Genomic DNA, 13803 nt, shown 5'->3' with positions numbered 1-13803 from the left:
GGCCTCAGGCATGCAAGGCAAGCACTTTACCATTGAGCCACCTTCCCAGCTACATATTTTATACTTTTTTTTTAATGTGACGGTCTTGAGGCTTGAACTCAGAGCCTGGATGCTGTCCCTGAACTTTTGTGGTCAAGGCTATCATCGTACCACTGGAGCCACTTCTGGCGATAAGATAACGGAGTCTAATGGAAGGGTGATCCTCAGATCTCAGCCTCCTGAGTAGATAGGATTACTGGCGTGAGCTGTGGATGCCAGCCAATCCTACTGGTAAAGACTTATTCTAGGGGCTGGGAAGGTGGCTCAGTGGTAGAGCGCTTGCCTTGCATGCATGAGGCCCTGAGTTCGATTCCTCAGCACCACATAAGAAAAAAGCCGTTAGTGGCGCTGTGGCTCAAGTGGTAGAGTGCTAGCCTTGAGCTGAAGAGCTGAGGGACAGCACCCAGGTCCAGAGTTCAGGCCCCACGACCGGACCCCCCCCCCAAAAAAAAGACTTATTCTATTGCGTGCAAGTCTGGTCCTAGAGGAGGCTCGAGGTCATCACAGAGTGTGGCTGGCGCAAAAGTTTTTCCGAATAAAATCCGAGGCCCTGGATATTTTTGTTGTTGTTGTTTTGTCGGTGTGGGTCTTGAACTTGGCTTGGACGCTGACCCTCAGCTCTTCGGGTGAGCGCTCTGCTACTTGAGCCACAGTGCCACATCCGGTTTTCTGAGTGGTTAACTGAGATCACCGGATCCTCAGATCTCAGCCTCCAGAGTAGCAAGGATTACAGGCGTGAGCCACCGGCACCGGGCTCCTGGATGGTTTTTAACAAAAGCCTTCAAACGACCTTGTTTTCAAATTCAACGCTGGTCTTCATGCCTCCCCGCCCCTCTTCCAGAGAACTTAACCACCCACCCCACAGAGTCAATGGTGCCCAGACGATTGCGCTGGTAAGGAACCCATTTGCACCTTCCAACTGAGAAAACGGCGCCTCCCGCCACGCCCGGGCCCGCCCAGGCCAGCTCCAGACCTCCCGCGCCCACCCAGCTGAGCTGAAAGCCCCGCCCAAGCCCCCAAGTTTTATTGGTTCCCGTGCCCGGCCCCCTCAGTGTACGCTTCTGATTGGTCTTCTTGGCCGCCGTTCTCTCGTCTTGCGGGCGGGTCGTGCGCGGGGCGTGGCCACGCCCATTACGTCGAGACGCTCAGCGGCTTTCGGGAGGCACCGTAATCGCCACCTTCTGGAAGGAAGGAGGTCGGCTGTTAGGAGCTGCTATGGTGCTGAATCCCCTGGCAGAGCCGACCGAGCCGAGGTGGTCGTGGCCATGAAGGTGAGGGGCTAGCGGAGCCGGGCAGGCCCTCCCCGCCTCTCCTGTCCGGTCGGGTCTCCCGGAGCGCCTCCTCTCCGTGTGTGTGTGTGTGTGTGTGTGTGTGTGTGTGTGTGTGTGTGTGTGAACGGTTTCCCCGCCGGCTCCTCAGAGACCTCCGCCGGTGGGGCCGGGGCCCGAGCCCGCCCGGGGCCTCTCAAGCTCCCACAGTGACCCCCTCGCGAGGAGAGACCGGGTCGCCGGCCTTCGCGCCTGGGGGAGGGGTCCCCGCACGCCGGCCGTCAGCACTCGCTGAGGGCCCGAGGCAGACCGGCTGTGCTCGCCGGCGCCCCGAGCCTGCGCCCACGGACTGCCCTCCGCCTCCACGAGTCCTTGAGCTAACCCGAGGGGGACGTCTTGGGGACCCTAGGAGGAGAAAGAGCGTCATGCAGCAAGGATGAGGTTGGGGCTAGGAGAACAAATGCCTCGGGGTGGGGGTTCAGACCCCTCCCCCCGGAGTTCTTGGGGGATGGGGGCGTTTAACGTGACCTAGAAGCGCGCGTCTGCGCCGCCACTAGGTACGCAGCAAGTAATCTGGCAGTTTTTCTCCAAGGTGGGTGTGAAAATGTGGGAGCACCACCGGTGAGAAGTTTCAGGGAACCTGGCGAAGCGGGGAGGGTGTTGGTGATAGTGGTGATTTTGGCCCACTTTGAGGAGATGATTGTCTCTACTTGATCGCTGGGAGTTTTGAGGAGCTCTTTATACAACAATCAATCCAAGTATTGATTCTTTTGCCCAACTCAGACCAAGTGGAATGAGTCATAAAGTGATGATACACTTCCAGACAGACGGTTTCATTAATCTCAACGAAGTGTATTTGATGTGGGTAAGGAAAATAAAAGATGAGCTGCTAGATGAGCTGCGCTCTTCACAACATTGCCCAGGACTCACTATGGAGGACTGAAAAGAAGCGTCACATGGCTAGAGAAATCCAGCAAATATTTTGTCAAACACCTCCTCTGTATTTGTCAAGTGGTAGTCATGGTGAGTAGAAGTAATTCAAAATACAATACTACTCTTTAGGAAGGACTTTTCCAATCAAAAGAAAAAAGACTTGCTGGGAGCCAGTGGCTCATTCCTGTAATCCTACCTACTCAGGAGGCTGAGATCTGAGGATCGGGGTTCAAAGCCAGCCCAGGCAGGAAAGTCCATGAGACTCTTATCAACAATAAACCACTAGAAAACCGGAAGTGGCGCTGTGGCTCTAGTGGTAGAGCGCTCGCCTTGTGCTGAAGAGTGCAGGGACAGAGCCCAAGCCCAGAGTTCTAGCCCCATGACTGGCCAAAAAAAAAAAGAAAAGAAAAAAAAGACTTGTCAATAGCCACATTACAAAACAGAATGGTATAGAGAGTATTAAAAAAACAAACAAATAGCTCACACCTGTAATTGTAGCTATGCTGGAGGCTGAGATCTGAGGGTAGTGGTTAGAAGCCAGCTGGGGCAGGAAAATCTGTGAGACTCTTATCTCCAATATCCCACCAAAAGCTGAAAGTGGAGCTGTGGTTCAAGTGGTAGAGCACTGACCTTGAACAAAAAAGCGTAGAGATAGTACCTAGGCCCTGCATTCAAACCCCAGTGTCCCAGGACTAGCACAAAAACCACAACCCAGGAGCAAGAAAAGATGCCTCTCACAGGAGAAAGCAACTTTTTAAAAAAAGTTAACTTTTTTGTGTATGTGCCAGTACTGGGGCTTGAACTCAGGTTCTCAAGATCTTGCTAGAGTTTTTGCTCAAGCCTGTACTCTACAGCTTGAGCCACACCTCCACTTCCAGCTTTTTTGCTGGTTAATTAGAGATGAGCATCTAAGAGTCTGTGAGAATCATGGTTGGAATCCAGCCCAGGAAGACAATTCCAAGAGACTCTTTATATTCAGCTGACTAACACAATGCCAGAGTTGGCTCCAGTGGTAGAACTCCAGCCTTGAGTGAAAAGGTTCAAGCCGAAAACACACACACACACACACACACACAGAGTTCCATGCATATTTCATTCAAAGAAACAGTTTCAGTAGGATATTATTTTCTGTTCTAAAGAGCATATTTCTTGCCAGGTGTCAGTGGCTCACGCCAGTCATCCTAGCTGCTCAGGAAGCTGAGATGTGAGGCTCACGGATCAAAGCCAGCCTGGGCAGGAAAGTTCATGATACTCTTATCTATAATAAACCACCAGAAAACCAGAAGTGGCACTGTGGCTCAAGTAGTAGAGCACTAGCCTTGAGCTGAAGGGTGGAGGAACAGCGCCCAGGCCCAGAGTTCAAGCCACACAATCTATTAAAAAAAAAAAAAAAGAGCATGTTTATCAAGTACTTCTAAAGAGGATAAAGATTTTACTTATTATGACCATTGTTTCTTCTGTCTGCTTTTAAGTTTTATAGGAAGTTTGATCTAACTGAAATTTATAAAACAAGTTATTGCTGGTGCTTTTGCAACACAAGGTTATTCCAGAATCTTAGCAAAGTGAAAGTTATCTACTATAACAAAACCTATAGTGTGCAAACAGCTAAGTTCCCTGATCTTAGAATATTGTTCCAGGCATACATTTGTGTGTGTGTGTGTGTGTGTGTGTGTGCGTGTGCGCGTGTGCGTGTGCGCGCACCAGTCCTGGGCCTAGGCACTATCCTTGAGTTTTCTTTGCTCAAGGTAGTGTTTTGCCACTTGAGCCACTTGCCACTTCTGGCTTTTTCTGAGTAGTTTATTGGAGATAAGAGTCTCACAGACTTTCCTACTTTTTTGGTTCTTCACAGTATGATCCTCAGATCTCAGCCTCCTGAATAGCTTGGATTACAGGCATGCGCCACCCCCCCAGCTTATTCTTTTTTGGTTTGGAATCTGGCTGTCTTCGCACATTGTTGTTGTAACATCTTGGTTCACATGGTATATCCTTTAGCGTCCTGCTGTCAATGGGGTCCCAAGTAAGGCAGGTCAGCTTTTAGCAATGTGGACTTTGGTTTTTCTCACAGAGACTGATAGATTTTTTTTTTTTATTGAACAAAAGAGCTAGATGGTGGGCATGGTTGTGTGTACCTGTAATCCCACCACTTGGGAGGTGGAAAGGAGAGGCTGGATATTACCAAGGCTGCTGTCCTACATCTGTAATCCTAGTTTCTAAGGAAGCTGAGATCTAAGGATCTTCGTTCAAAGCTAACCAGGGCAGACAAATCCCTGAGGCTCCAGTTAACCAACAAAAAGGCAGAAGTGAAGGTGTGAGGCTCAAGTAGTAGAGCCAGCCTTGAGCTTGTCCAAGAATGAAAGGCCCTGAGCTCAAATTCCAGTACTGGTACAAAAAGAAAGCAAAAGAAAGCAAACAAGGAAGGAAGAAACATTTGGATCTGGTTGGGGGAGCATGGCTCAAGTATGCCTGGCAACTGAGTCTCCTGACTGCAAACTCAATACTATAAAAACACAACAGACAACAATTTCCATTCTTGATAAATTTCAGTATTTTAGTAGTGTGACATTACCTCGAATAGAGATAAAATAAAAAAGCATTTTCGTTGGCTTCTTGGCCAGCCACATAATGGCGGCACTAGAGGCTGGGGACAAAGCATCGCATGAATCAGGAGTGAAAGCAGGTAGGGCCGTTTAATTGTGCAGGAGCCTGATCAGGTGGCTGCTGAAGCTTCCTTAGAACTTTGCTGCTTCAACTTGTGCGATGAAGAGAGTTTACCAGGGTCCTGCGGTTGAGGGATTCCTCTCCTCCCCCACACAGTTACTGCAAATTGAAACTTGCTTTTCTTTTTTAATCTTTTAAATTATCTTTAAGACCAAGTACAAAGGGAACTCAAGTCTACATTGAAATTTCCCAAATGAAATGTTCTCAGTTGTTTGTGAGCTGACTTTAAGGACCTGCAGATGAACTTTCTTAAAAGAACAATCTCTTTAACTGTTAGCACATCTTGATTTTCGTGCTTTTATGTTTAAGCTTTAGAGTCTAAGGTATGGCCTATTAATTAGTTTCACCTCACTTTTAAAGGCATCACTATTTCTCGAAAATTATAGAGCACAAAGCCATGTAACGCTTAAGCCAATAGCCTTGATACTTAAGGCTGTTTGAACCTTTTTATTGGAGTTCTCTTATCCTTTCGCTATACTTAATATGCCATACTGTACCAAACCATTACTGCCTCTGGCAGTACAACAATAGCATTGACCTCACTAGCATGCAAATTGTCCTTTAGGGCTGCCGTTTAGAAAATGAGCTTGTTGGATAGCTAGTGTTTGGCAGTCAGAGAGTTAATGGTATCATATGCTGCTATTGTAACTGATAATACCTCTGTCTGGACATCCAATACTTGTCACTGTATCTGGATTCTAGAATATGAATAAGAATGGCAAGGTACAAAAACCAACTGGTTCCAGCGTGGGTCTGTGGTCAGTTTTACATTTTAAGCATGGGAAAGTGCCATTGGACCTCATTGATAGCTACTTCTATTTTTGTTTTTGGTGGTGGTTGTGGGGCTTGAACTCTGGGCCTGGGCGCTGTCCCTGGGCTCTTCAGCTCAAGGCAAGCGCTCTACCACTTGAGCCACAGCACCACTTCTGGCTTTCTGGTGATTAATTGGAGATAAGAGTCTCACAGACTCTCTTGCCTGGGCTGGCTTTGAACCATGATCCTCAGGTCTCAGCCTCCTGAGTAGCTAGGATTACAGGTGTGAGCCACCAGCGCTCGGCTGATAGCTGCTTCTTTAAGAGACCGTGACTTCAGTGAAGGTGAACTTGTGCTGCTCTAGGTGGGGAAGGATAGCCACAATGATTCACAGAAAAGAAACAGGGAGAGCATATTTGTTTTGGGGTGTGCAGTGGCAGGGCAAATGGCCTTCATACTGGGGTGGCCTTCCAAGTAAAGGTCCTTGAAAATTATGTTTAGTTCAGTTTGAAAGGCAGCTGCTGATGTAAAAGTGCCTTCCTTGATGTTACATTAGTATATTCATAACGAATTGGAACAGCCAGGCACCAGTAGCTCACCTATTATCCTAGTTACTTAGGAGCTGAGATCTGAGGCTCATGGTTCAAAGCCAGCCCCAGCAGGAAAGACCATGAGACTCTGCTAATTAATCACCCAAGAAAGCCAGAAGTGGAGCTGTGGCTCAAGTGGCAGAGCCAACCTTAAGAAAGAAAAAAGCCCAGGGAAAACACCCAGGCCTTGAGTTCAAGCCCCAGGACCAGCATGAAAAAAAAAAAATTGAATCAGGGCCAGGTGAGGTGATGCTTGCTTAAGGAGGCTGAGGCAAGATGGTGAGTTCAAAGCCAGCCTGGCTCCATGGAGACCCTGCCGCAGAAAACATCTTTTCCCTTTGTTCAACAAGCTACCATTCGTATTTCTTTTCATTATTATTATTATTATTATGTAGTTGTACAAAGACCATTAGTATTTCTAATGCCAAAATCTTCTTTGGAAATACCACAACATCATGTTTCCAAATAGCTTGAAATGTTGGAGCCTAGAGGAATACAGGTTGAGTATCCTCTGGAAAATGCTTAGGACTAGAAGCCCTCAATTTGAACATTTGCATTTGGGGCTAGTTGCTCGGGCTTTGTCTGGGAGGCATTCATTATTTGAAAGTCTGCAGTGCTCCCCCATCTGCAGCGTGGGGTCTGTGGACCCGCGGTGTGGGTCCTGCTGCTCTGGAGTTCTGAGCACGAGCTGCCTGTGCAGCAGCCGCTGTGGCGCGCGCAGCCTCACCCGTGGCGCTTGTGCTCCTTTCCAGGCGGGCGCCACCTCCATGTGGGCTTCGTGCTGTGGGCTGCTGAATGAAGTCATGGGGAGCGGAGCTGTCAGGGGCCAGCAGTCAGGATTTGCGGGGGGCACCGGCCCCTTCCGGTTCACACCCAGCGCGGACTTCCCTGCCTACCCGCCCGCAGCCGCGGAGGGGCCCAACATAGTGTGCAAAGCCTGCGGACTTTCATTTTCAGTCTTCAGAAAGAAGGTAAGGCGGATGAAATGTTACCAAGGACACACAAAGCTGAGAGCTTGTGGCTGTAGGAACTTTGCATCGCTGATGAGTCTTCTTTTGCTTTTATAGAAACATTAAAAATGAGTGTCCTTAGCAATTTCCCAGTTAGAACAGGGTAGCTGGATTTTGTTATGTTTTTCTGAATGGACATTGATTGGCAGGTGTGTGATTTCTCCTTTTGTGCCATTTCATTCTTCCTGTTGACACTCTTTTTTTTTTTTTTGGCCAGTCCTGGGGCTTGAACTCAGGGCCTGGGGACTGTCCCTGAGCTGCTTTTGTTGAAGGCTCCCCTCTACTACTTGAGCCACAGCGCCACTTCTGACTTGTTCTGTATATGTGGCACTGAGGAATAGAACCCAGGACTTCATGCATGCTAGGCAAGCACTCTACCTCTAAGCCACATTCCCAGCCCAGACCCTCATTTGTTGAAGCAAGAGATTTAACTAGCCTGCAGTTCGGTTCAGAGGAGATTCACTCTGCTTTCTGGCTCACAGGAGCAAGGTTCTGGCCTCTGGCCGAGGATGGCCTCTTGCTGTCTCTCTGTGGTTCTCTCAGAATCATTTGGGTTGTGCGCAAGGCTGAGTGGGTAACAGATTATGGCATTTCGTGGATTCCTGTGTTCCCTTGCGTGACTTTGAGAGGTCAGTTGGCTTTCTGCTTCCTTTGCTGTCTGGCTCGCTTTCCTCTCTGGATGGGAGAAATGCGGGAAGGGAGTTCATGGGTGCTGCTCTCCCTGTGGCTCGTCAGCTTGGTTCTGCTAATTACATGTTTGCATCAAGGGGTGGAAAGGTTTTAATTCATTAACACACGAGTGTATATTTTTCGTAAAGTGCTCTCTTTGAAATTCTGTGAATGGAAACTGCCTTGGCCGTGACTTTCGCTCTTCAGACTTTGGAAGACTAATATGCCTGGCAAGGGGCTGGGGCCAGGAGATGTCATAAAGGGCAACATCGAAAGCCAAGGCACAGGAGAACAATGGTATTTCCATGGCGGCTATAACTTGCTCTCTTTAAATGGCTCTCTTGTGTCTATGCTCCAGCATGTGTGTTGTGACTGCAAGAAGGATTTCTGCTCTGTTTGCTCCGTCTTACAAGAAAACCTCCACCGCCGGTGTTGCACCTGTCACCTCCTGCGAGAGACAGCCTTCCAGCGGCCGCAGCTGATGCGGCTGAAGGTGAAGGACCTGCGGCAGTACCTCATCCTCCGAAACATCCCCATCGACACGTGCCGGGAGAAGGCAGACTTGGTGGATCTAGTGCTGTGCCATCAGGGCTTGGGCTCTGAGGACGAGCTGGACACGGGCAGCCTAAACTCCTCCCGCTCACAGACTTCTAGCTTTTTTACACAGTCATTTTTATCAAACTATACGGACCGCTCTGCTACCGTTTCTTCCTTCCCAGGAGCGCTCATGGATGGTGAGCAGACCTCCAGATCTGAGCTGCTGGCACAGGTATGCGGGCGCACTGCCTCATGGCCACGTGTGGTGGGGGCTCTGGCACCTGCTGCCTTGAGATGACCCTGGAGCATGCGCAGGAGCAGAGACGCCACAAGCAGCTGTGCCAGCACCCACGGACTGCTGGTGTGCGAGCTGTGCATGAGGTGGGGGGGGGCCGAGGCCTCTGTCAGAGAGGATCAAAAGCGCGCATCCATTTCTGGACCTTTGTTACCTCGGTTTCCCTGTTTTGTAAAGTTAAACACTAACTGGAAGTAATGACTAGAAAGGTAACGTGCACATTGGTAAGACTGTTCATGCTCTTGTCACTCACCTGAGAAAGCCACCGAAAAGCCCAAGTGGAGCTGTGGCTTAAGTGATAGAGCATTGGCTTTGAGCATAAGGGCCTAGGGTTAGTGCCCAGGCCTGAGTTCAAGCCCAAGGACTGGTGCACACATATGTATGTGTGTGCATGTATGTATACACAGTCAGTATACATGTGTGTATATATATATTTATTTATATAATGTATTTATACACATGCACAATAGTCAAAAGATAGGAAAGGCAGCATATAACTACAACTGTTTTCCCTAAAGAATAGCTGAGATTGTTGAGGAATTTTGAAGGCAGGACCTGCACTGGCCACCTGGGAGAGGCTGCAGAGCCTGTGCTAATGATTAGATGCAGGAGGTAGCGGGTGCACGTCTGTCAGTCGCAAGCTGATGCATGAAGATTCTGGCTGAATTAGCTTTCTCTCTGTGTGCAGTTCAGAGCACTAGTGAACCTGATGTCTCCTTGCTGCCACACCCTCATTCTGATGGTGTCCTACACATTTGCACCACTCTCCCGTCTTGGTGTTGTAAGAACTGGGAGGCGAGTGCTGGACGCAGCGCGGAGGGCGTGGAGGAGGCGCGCCGCGTGCCAGGCTTCGGGATCCGTGGGCAGGAGGGACGGGAAGCGTCCGTGTCAGTAGGTGTGGGTTCTGCTGGGCCACAAACTTGATTCCTCGCCTAATCATACCATCACCTGTGCAGGGACACAGTGACGCAGCCTCAGCAAACACAGGAGATGACGACAACGATGAAGATGAAGATGAAGATGAAGATGACGACGTGGAGGAGCAGGTGAGGCGCCCTGGGAGGCCGCCATGGGGACCCGGTTTCTGCTGTAGGCTCCTCAGGGTGTGCTGGGCGCGGGGCGGGCTGGTGACCACGGAGGGCGCCCCGAGGGCCTGCCGCAGCGGTCACAGGGGTTCTGGTTTCAGACCCCCGGGCTCTCTGTGAAGAAAGTGAGGGCATCGCTGTCGGACCTGTCAAGTCTGGACGGGGTGGAAGGGATGAGCGTGCGTCAGCTGAAGGAAATCCTGGCTCGGAATTTTGTCAACTATTCAGGCTGTTGTGAAAAATGGGAGCTGGTGGAGAAAGTAAACCGGCTGTACAGAGAGAATGAGGAAAACCAAAAGTCATGTACGTATGTTCCGGGTCAGTGCTGCTAGCCGTCAGGTTGTGTGTGTGTGTGTTGTGGGGGCGCTGTACTGAGAGTTGAATTCAGTGCCTGGGTGCTCTGGGTGCTCTCTGCTTAAGGCTGATGATAGACCACATGAGCCACAGCTCCACTTCTGGCTTTTTCTGGCCAAATGCCATTTCAGTTGGTGATGTACATCTAATTCAAACAGATGGGGCTTCTGGCTCTGGTGGTTCATGCTTGTAATCCCAGCTACTCAGTAGGCTGAGATCTGAGGACTGTGACTCACAGCCAGCTCAAGTGGGAAAGTTCATGACGATTCTTATTTCTAATGTACCACCAAAAAGCCGGAAGTGGTGGAGCGCTAACCTTAAGCAGGAAGACTAAGGGACAGCACCCTGGCCCTGAGTTCAAGTCCAGGACTGGCACCAAAAATAAAAATGTAACAAGGCCTCTGATACAAAGGGGGTGACCCCTTTGCTCCTGGCTGCTTGGTCATCCCTGGTCTCCCCACCGGTGTGGAATGAAGTCTTCTTCCTACTGGATGAGGCTCCAGGGCTGCCCCTTCCTCACCGCCACTCCGACGCAGCCTCTGAACTGAAATCCCGACTCCAAGCCCCGTGTGTAGACAGCTAGGGTTTGTGTGTCTTTCTTCTAAATACATCAATAAATCATAGCCCCCTTAAGTTTTGCCGTGACATAAAATAGAGCTAGCTAGCGTGACCTTCGCTGGGCTCGTCTGTCCTGGCCTCAAGCCCAGCCCTTCACATTTAGTCACTAAACCCCAAGGTTCATCTTGGAGGTGCAGCTCAGGTGTGGAAGAGTACTTGCCTAGCTGTTGTTATAAGACCCTGAGTTCAAAGTCCAGCCCTACCCTCTAGAAAGAAAAACTGGAGCATCTGCAGGAAGGACCTGACCTGGAGGTGTGGAGCAGCATGCAGTGCCTGCCTAGCAAGAGAGAGGCCGCCCTGATCTCACACCTCAGGAAAAAAAGTCCTAAACACATCTACGGGCCCGTGGTGTAGCTGTGGTCAGGGCCCGGCCTGGCTGCCGGCCTCTGCTGTGGGTGGTGCGGCTCGGCGCCGCGCGGCTGCAGCCCCTGCTCCCGGTTGCCTTGCAGATGAGGAGCGGCTGCAGCTGCAGGATGAGGACGATGACAGCCTGTGTCGGATCTGCATGGACGCCGTCATCGACTGCGTGCTGCTGGAGTGCGGCCACATGGTCACCTGCACACGCTGTGGCAAGCGCATGAGTGAGTGCCCCATCTGCCGGCAGTACGTGGTGCGGGCTGTGCATGTGTTCAAGTCCTGAACGCCCTGCTCTCCTACCGTGGCGCCTGGCCCGAACCCTTGAGTGCATAGGAGGAACTGGAAATAACACTGCTCAAAGGCTATTTTTTCACGATTTTCATTACTGGTGGGGACAGAGAGGCTCCTGGTGGGTGTGGGCTGTGGCCGGCGCTCCCTCGGCTGGGCCTTACCGGTCCCCAGGGCGCACTGGTGGCTGTGGTCATGGCGTTGGTGTTGGCGCTGTGCTGTGGAGGTCTCGCCCTGCGCTCTTCCTCTCCAGCCTGTTTGAAGAAGCGTCTGTTCTTTGGTGAGGTGAGCGCACAGCTCACAGGAGCCGACCCCTCTCGTTCTTTTAGTCAAGTATATCTTAATAATGCTCACATTTGATGAATGTACGTTTGCACATTGTTGCTGTGTCCGCATTTAAACATCACTGGGGCAACCGACATTCTGTAGTCCACTTGCCAGGGCCTTAGACTAAACATGGCCATTTTCGTTCAGCTTCAGCTTTTTATAGCAAGGGCTGCTTCTAGCTTCTTACATTAGAAGTGTGCGTGCTAAATTCTTTATTAATGTGCAGTCCATTTCCACTGTTTTGTATAGTGAAGGTGTATTTTTAGTGCTGCTAGCTAATTTCAACTTTAGGAATAAAATTAGATTAAAAAGATGCTCTTGTCTACATGGTCTCAGTGACTTCCTAACTCATATGTGTAGTGACAAGTTGTGCGCCGCCCTTCAGGGGTCGCCGCAAGAAGTCCTGAGCAACTAGTGCAGTGCTGCCTTCCTGCTGCTTCCTGTCCTGGCTCCAGGTACCGTGACTCGGTCAGGCCAGCTGCTTGGTCCCCACTTTTCACTTTGAAACAGCTAAGGCCTCCTTCTGCATGCAGAGCCAGCTAAAGTCTCAGCTACAAAGTGCCTCTGCTGGGCTGGGGGGCAGCTCAGGGGTAGTGCAAGTACCTAATGCAAGTGCATTAAGTTCAAAGTGCATTGGGTTCAAATCCCTGGGGGTTCAAGGGGGGTATCTCAGAGTGAACCTAGTTCTGGCACCACTTCTTTTGACTCCAGTAGTACAGCAAATGAGAAACCTGAGACACTAGCTGATGCAGAAAGGATCTGACATTGCTTTTGGAAGTCCAGCCTAAGTCAGTGGAGACCAGCTGTGGATTCATCCTACTGGTGATGGGCATCTTGTTAAGAAATGGCTGACATGACTGGTGGCTAGTGGCTCACACCTGTGATCCTAGCGACTTTGGAGACTTAAGAGCTGTAGGGTCAAGGCCAGTCTCGACAGAAAAGTCTGCTAGGCTCCACTCCCAAAGTAACCAGCAAAGCAAAAAGTCAGGTTGGAAGTGCAGCTTAAATGGTAGGGCATCAGCTTATTAAGTGTGAAACCATGAGGTCATACCCCATACCTTTAAAAAGAAAATAGTCTTCACTCTAGGGCTGGAATATAGTTCAGGCAAGTCCTCTGTCCCACCCCAGCCCTCCCCAGAACATACCTCCATGTGTTCAGAGCCGCCAGTCAACAAATCCCCAAACAGCCATGGACCCGAGGCAGAAAGGGGGCTTTGGAACTAATCGCAGAAAGTGAAAGAAAAACACGTTCTGGGTTTGGGGAGTCGGAGCGTGCAGGCCAAGGCCTCCCGCCCGCGCCGTCTGAGCTGGGGGTCCCCCGGCCACAGTGGCCAACTTGAGACCTTTTTCTTTTCTTTGCCGGTCGTAGGGCCTGAACTCCGGGCCTGGGCGCTGTCCCTCAGCTCTTCAGCTCAAGGCTAAGCACTCTACCCCTTGAGCCACAGCACCACTTCCGGCTTTTTCTGCTTATGTGGTGCTGAGGAATGGAACCCAGGGCCTCATGCATGCGAGGCAGGCGCTCTACCACTGAGCCGCCTGCCCAGCCTTCTTTTTCTCTTTTCAGTGCCAGGACTGGGGCTTGAACTCAGGGCCTTGGGCTTTTATTTAGCTTTTTTTGTTAAGGGTGGTGGTGCTCTACTTCTTGAGCCACACTTCATCTTTCAGCTTTTTGCTGGTTGGTTGGAGATAAAATTATCTCAGATTTGTCTTCCTGGGCTGGCTTCAAACTGAGATCCTCAGATCCCAGCCTCCTCAGTAGCTGGGATTATAGGATGAGCCACCAGCGCCGAGCTCGTATGGACTGTTTCTTTGCCAGAAAAACAGCAGGAGTTTGACCCCTGCCAAAGCTGTTTTTGACTGCTTGTACTTCTCATGAGAGTGCACTATTAAAACATCATCCTTAAATCCCTAACTTGGTGGTAGGAAATTTATAAATTCAGGCCAGCAGATGATAGTAAACAA

At 50.2% G+C, this 13803-nt stretch overlaps 1 protein-coding gene across 1 annotated transcript; it reads left to right on the top strand.

The window, feature by feature from the left end:
* The first annotated feature begins 1210 nt into the window (after window positions 1-1210).
* Window positions 1211-12154, top strand: Rnf34 (ring finger protein 34, E3 ubiquitin protein ligase). Its single transcript, XM_013023117.1, has 6 exons — window positions 1211-1310; window positions 7054-7272; window positions 8339-8749; window positions 9769-9858; window positions 9999-10200; window positions 11319-12154. The coding sequence occupies exons 1-6, from the start codon at window positions 1305-1307 to the stop codon at window positions 11507-11509; spliced, it is 1119 nt and encodes a 372-aa protein (XP_012878571.1). The 5' UTR covers window positions 1211-1304; the 3' UTR covers window positions 11510-12154.
* Window positions 12155-13803: the final 1649 nt, after the last annotated feature.

The sequence above is a fragment of the Dipodomys ordii genome, unplaced genomic scaffold (genome assembly GCF_000151885.1).
Source record: "Dipodomys ordii isolate 6190 unplaced genomic scaffold, Dord_2.0 Scaffold66, whole genome shotgun sequence".
Lineage (NCBI taxonomy): Eukaryota > Metazoa > Chordata > Mammalia > Rodentia > Heteromyidae > Dipodomys > Dipodomys ordii.
Note: the sequence above shows the minus strand (reverse complement) of the source record. Positions and strands in the feature narration are given on the sequence as shown.

Bases quoted from the DNA above. Each gene is read 5' to 3' on its own strand.
- Rnf34 (XM_013023117.1), top strand. The intron at 8,750-9,768 runs GTATGCGGGCGC...TCACCTGTGCAG, and splicing joins GATCTGAGCTGCTGGCACAG to GGACACAGTGACGCAGCCTC. The intron at 10,201-11,318 runs GTACGTATGTTC...GTTGCCTTGCAG, and splicing joins TGAGGAAAACCAAAAGTCAT to ATGAGGAGCGGCTGCAGCTG.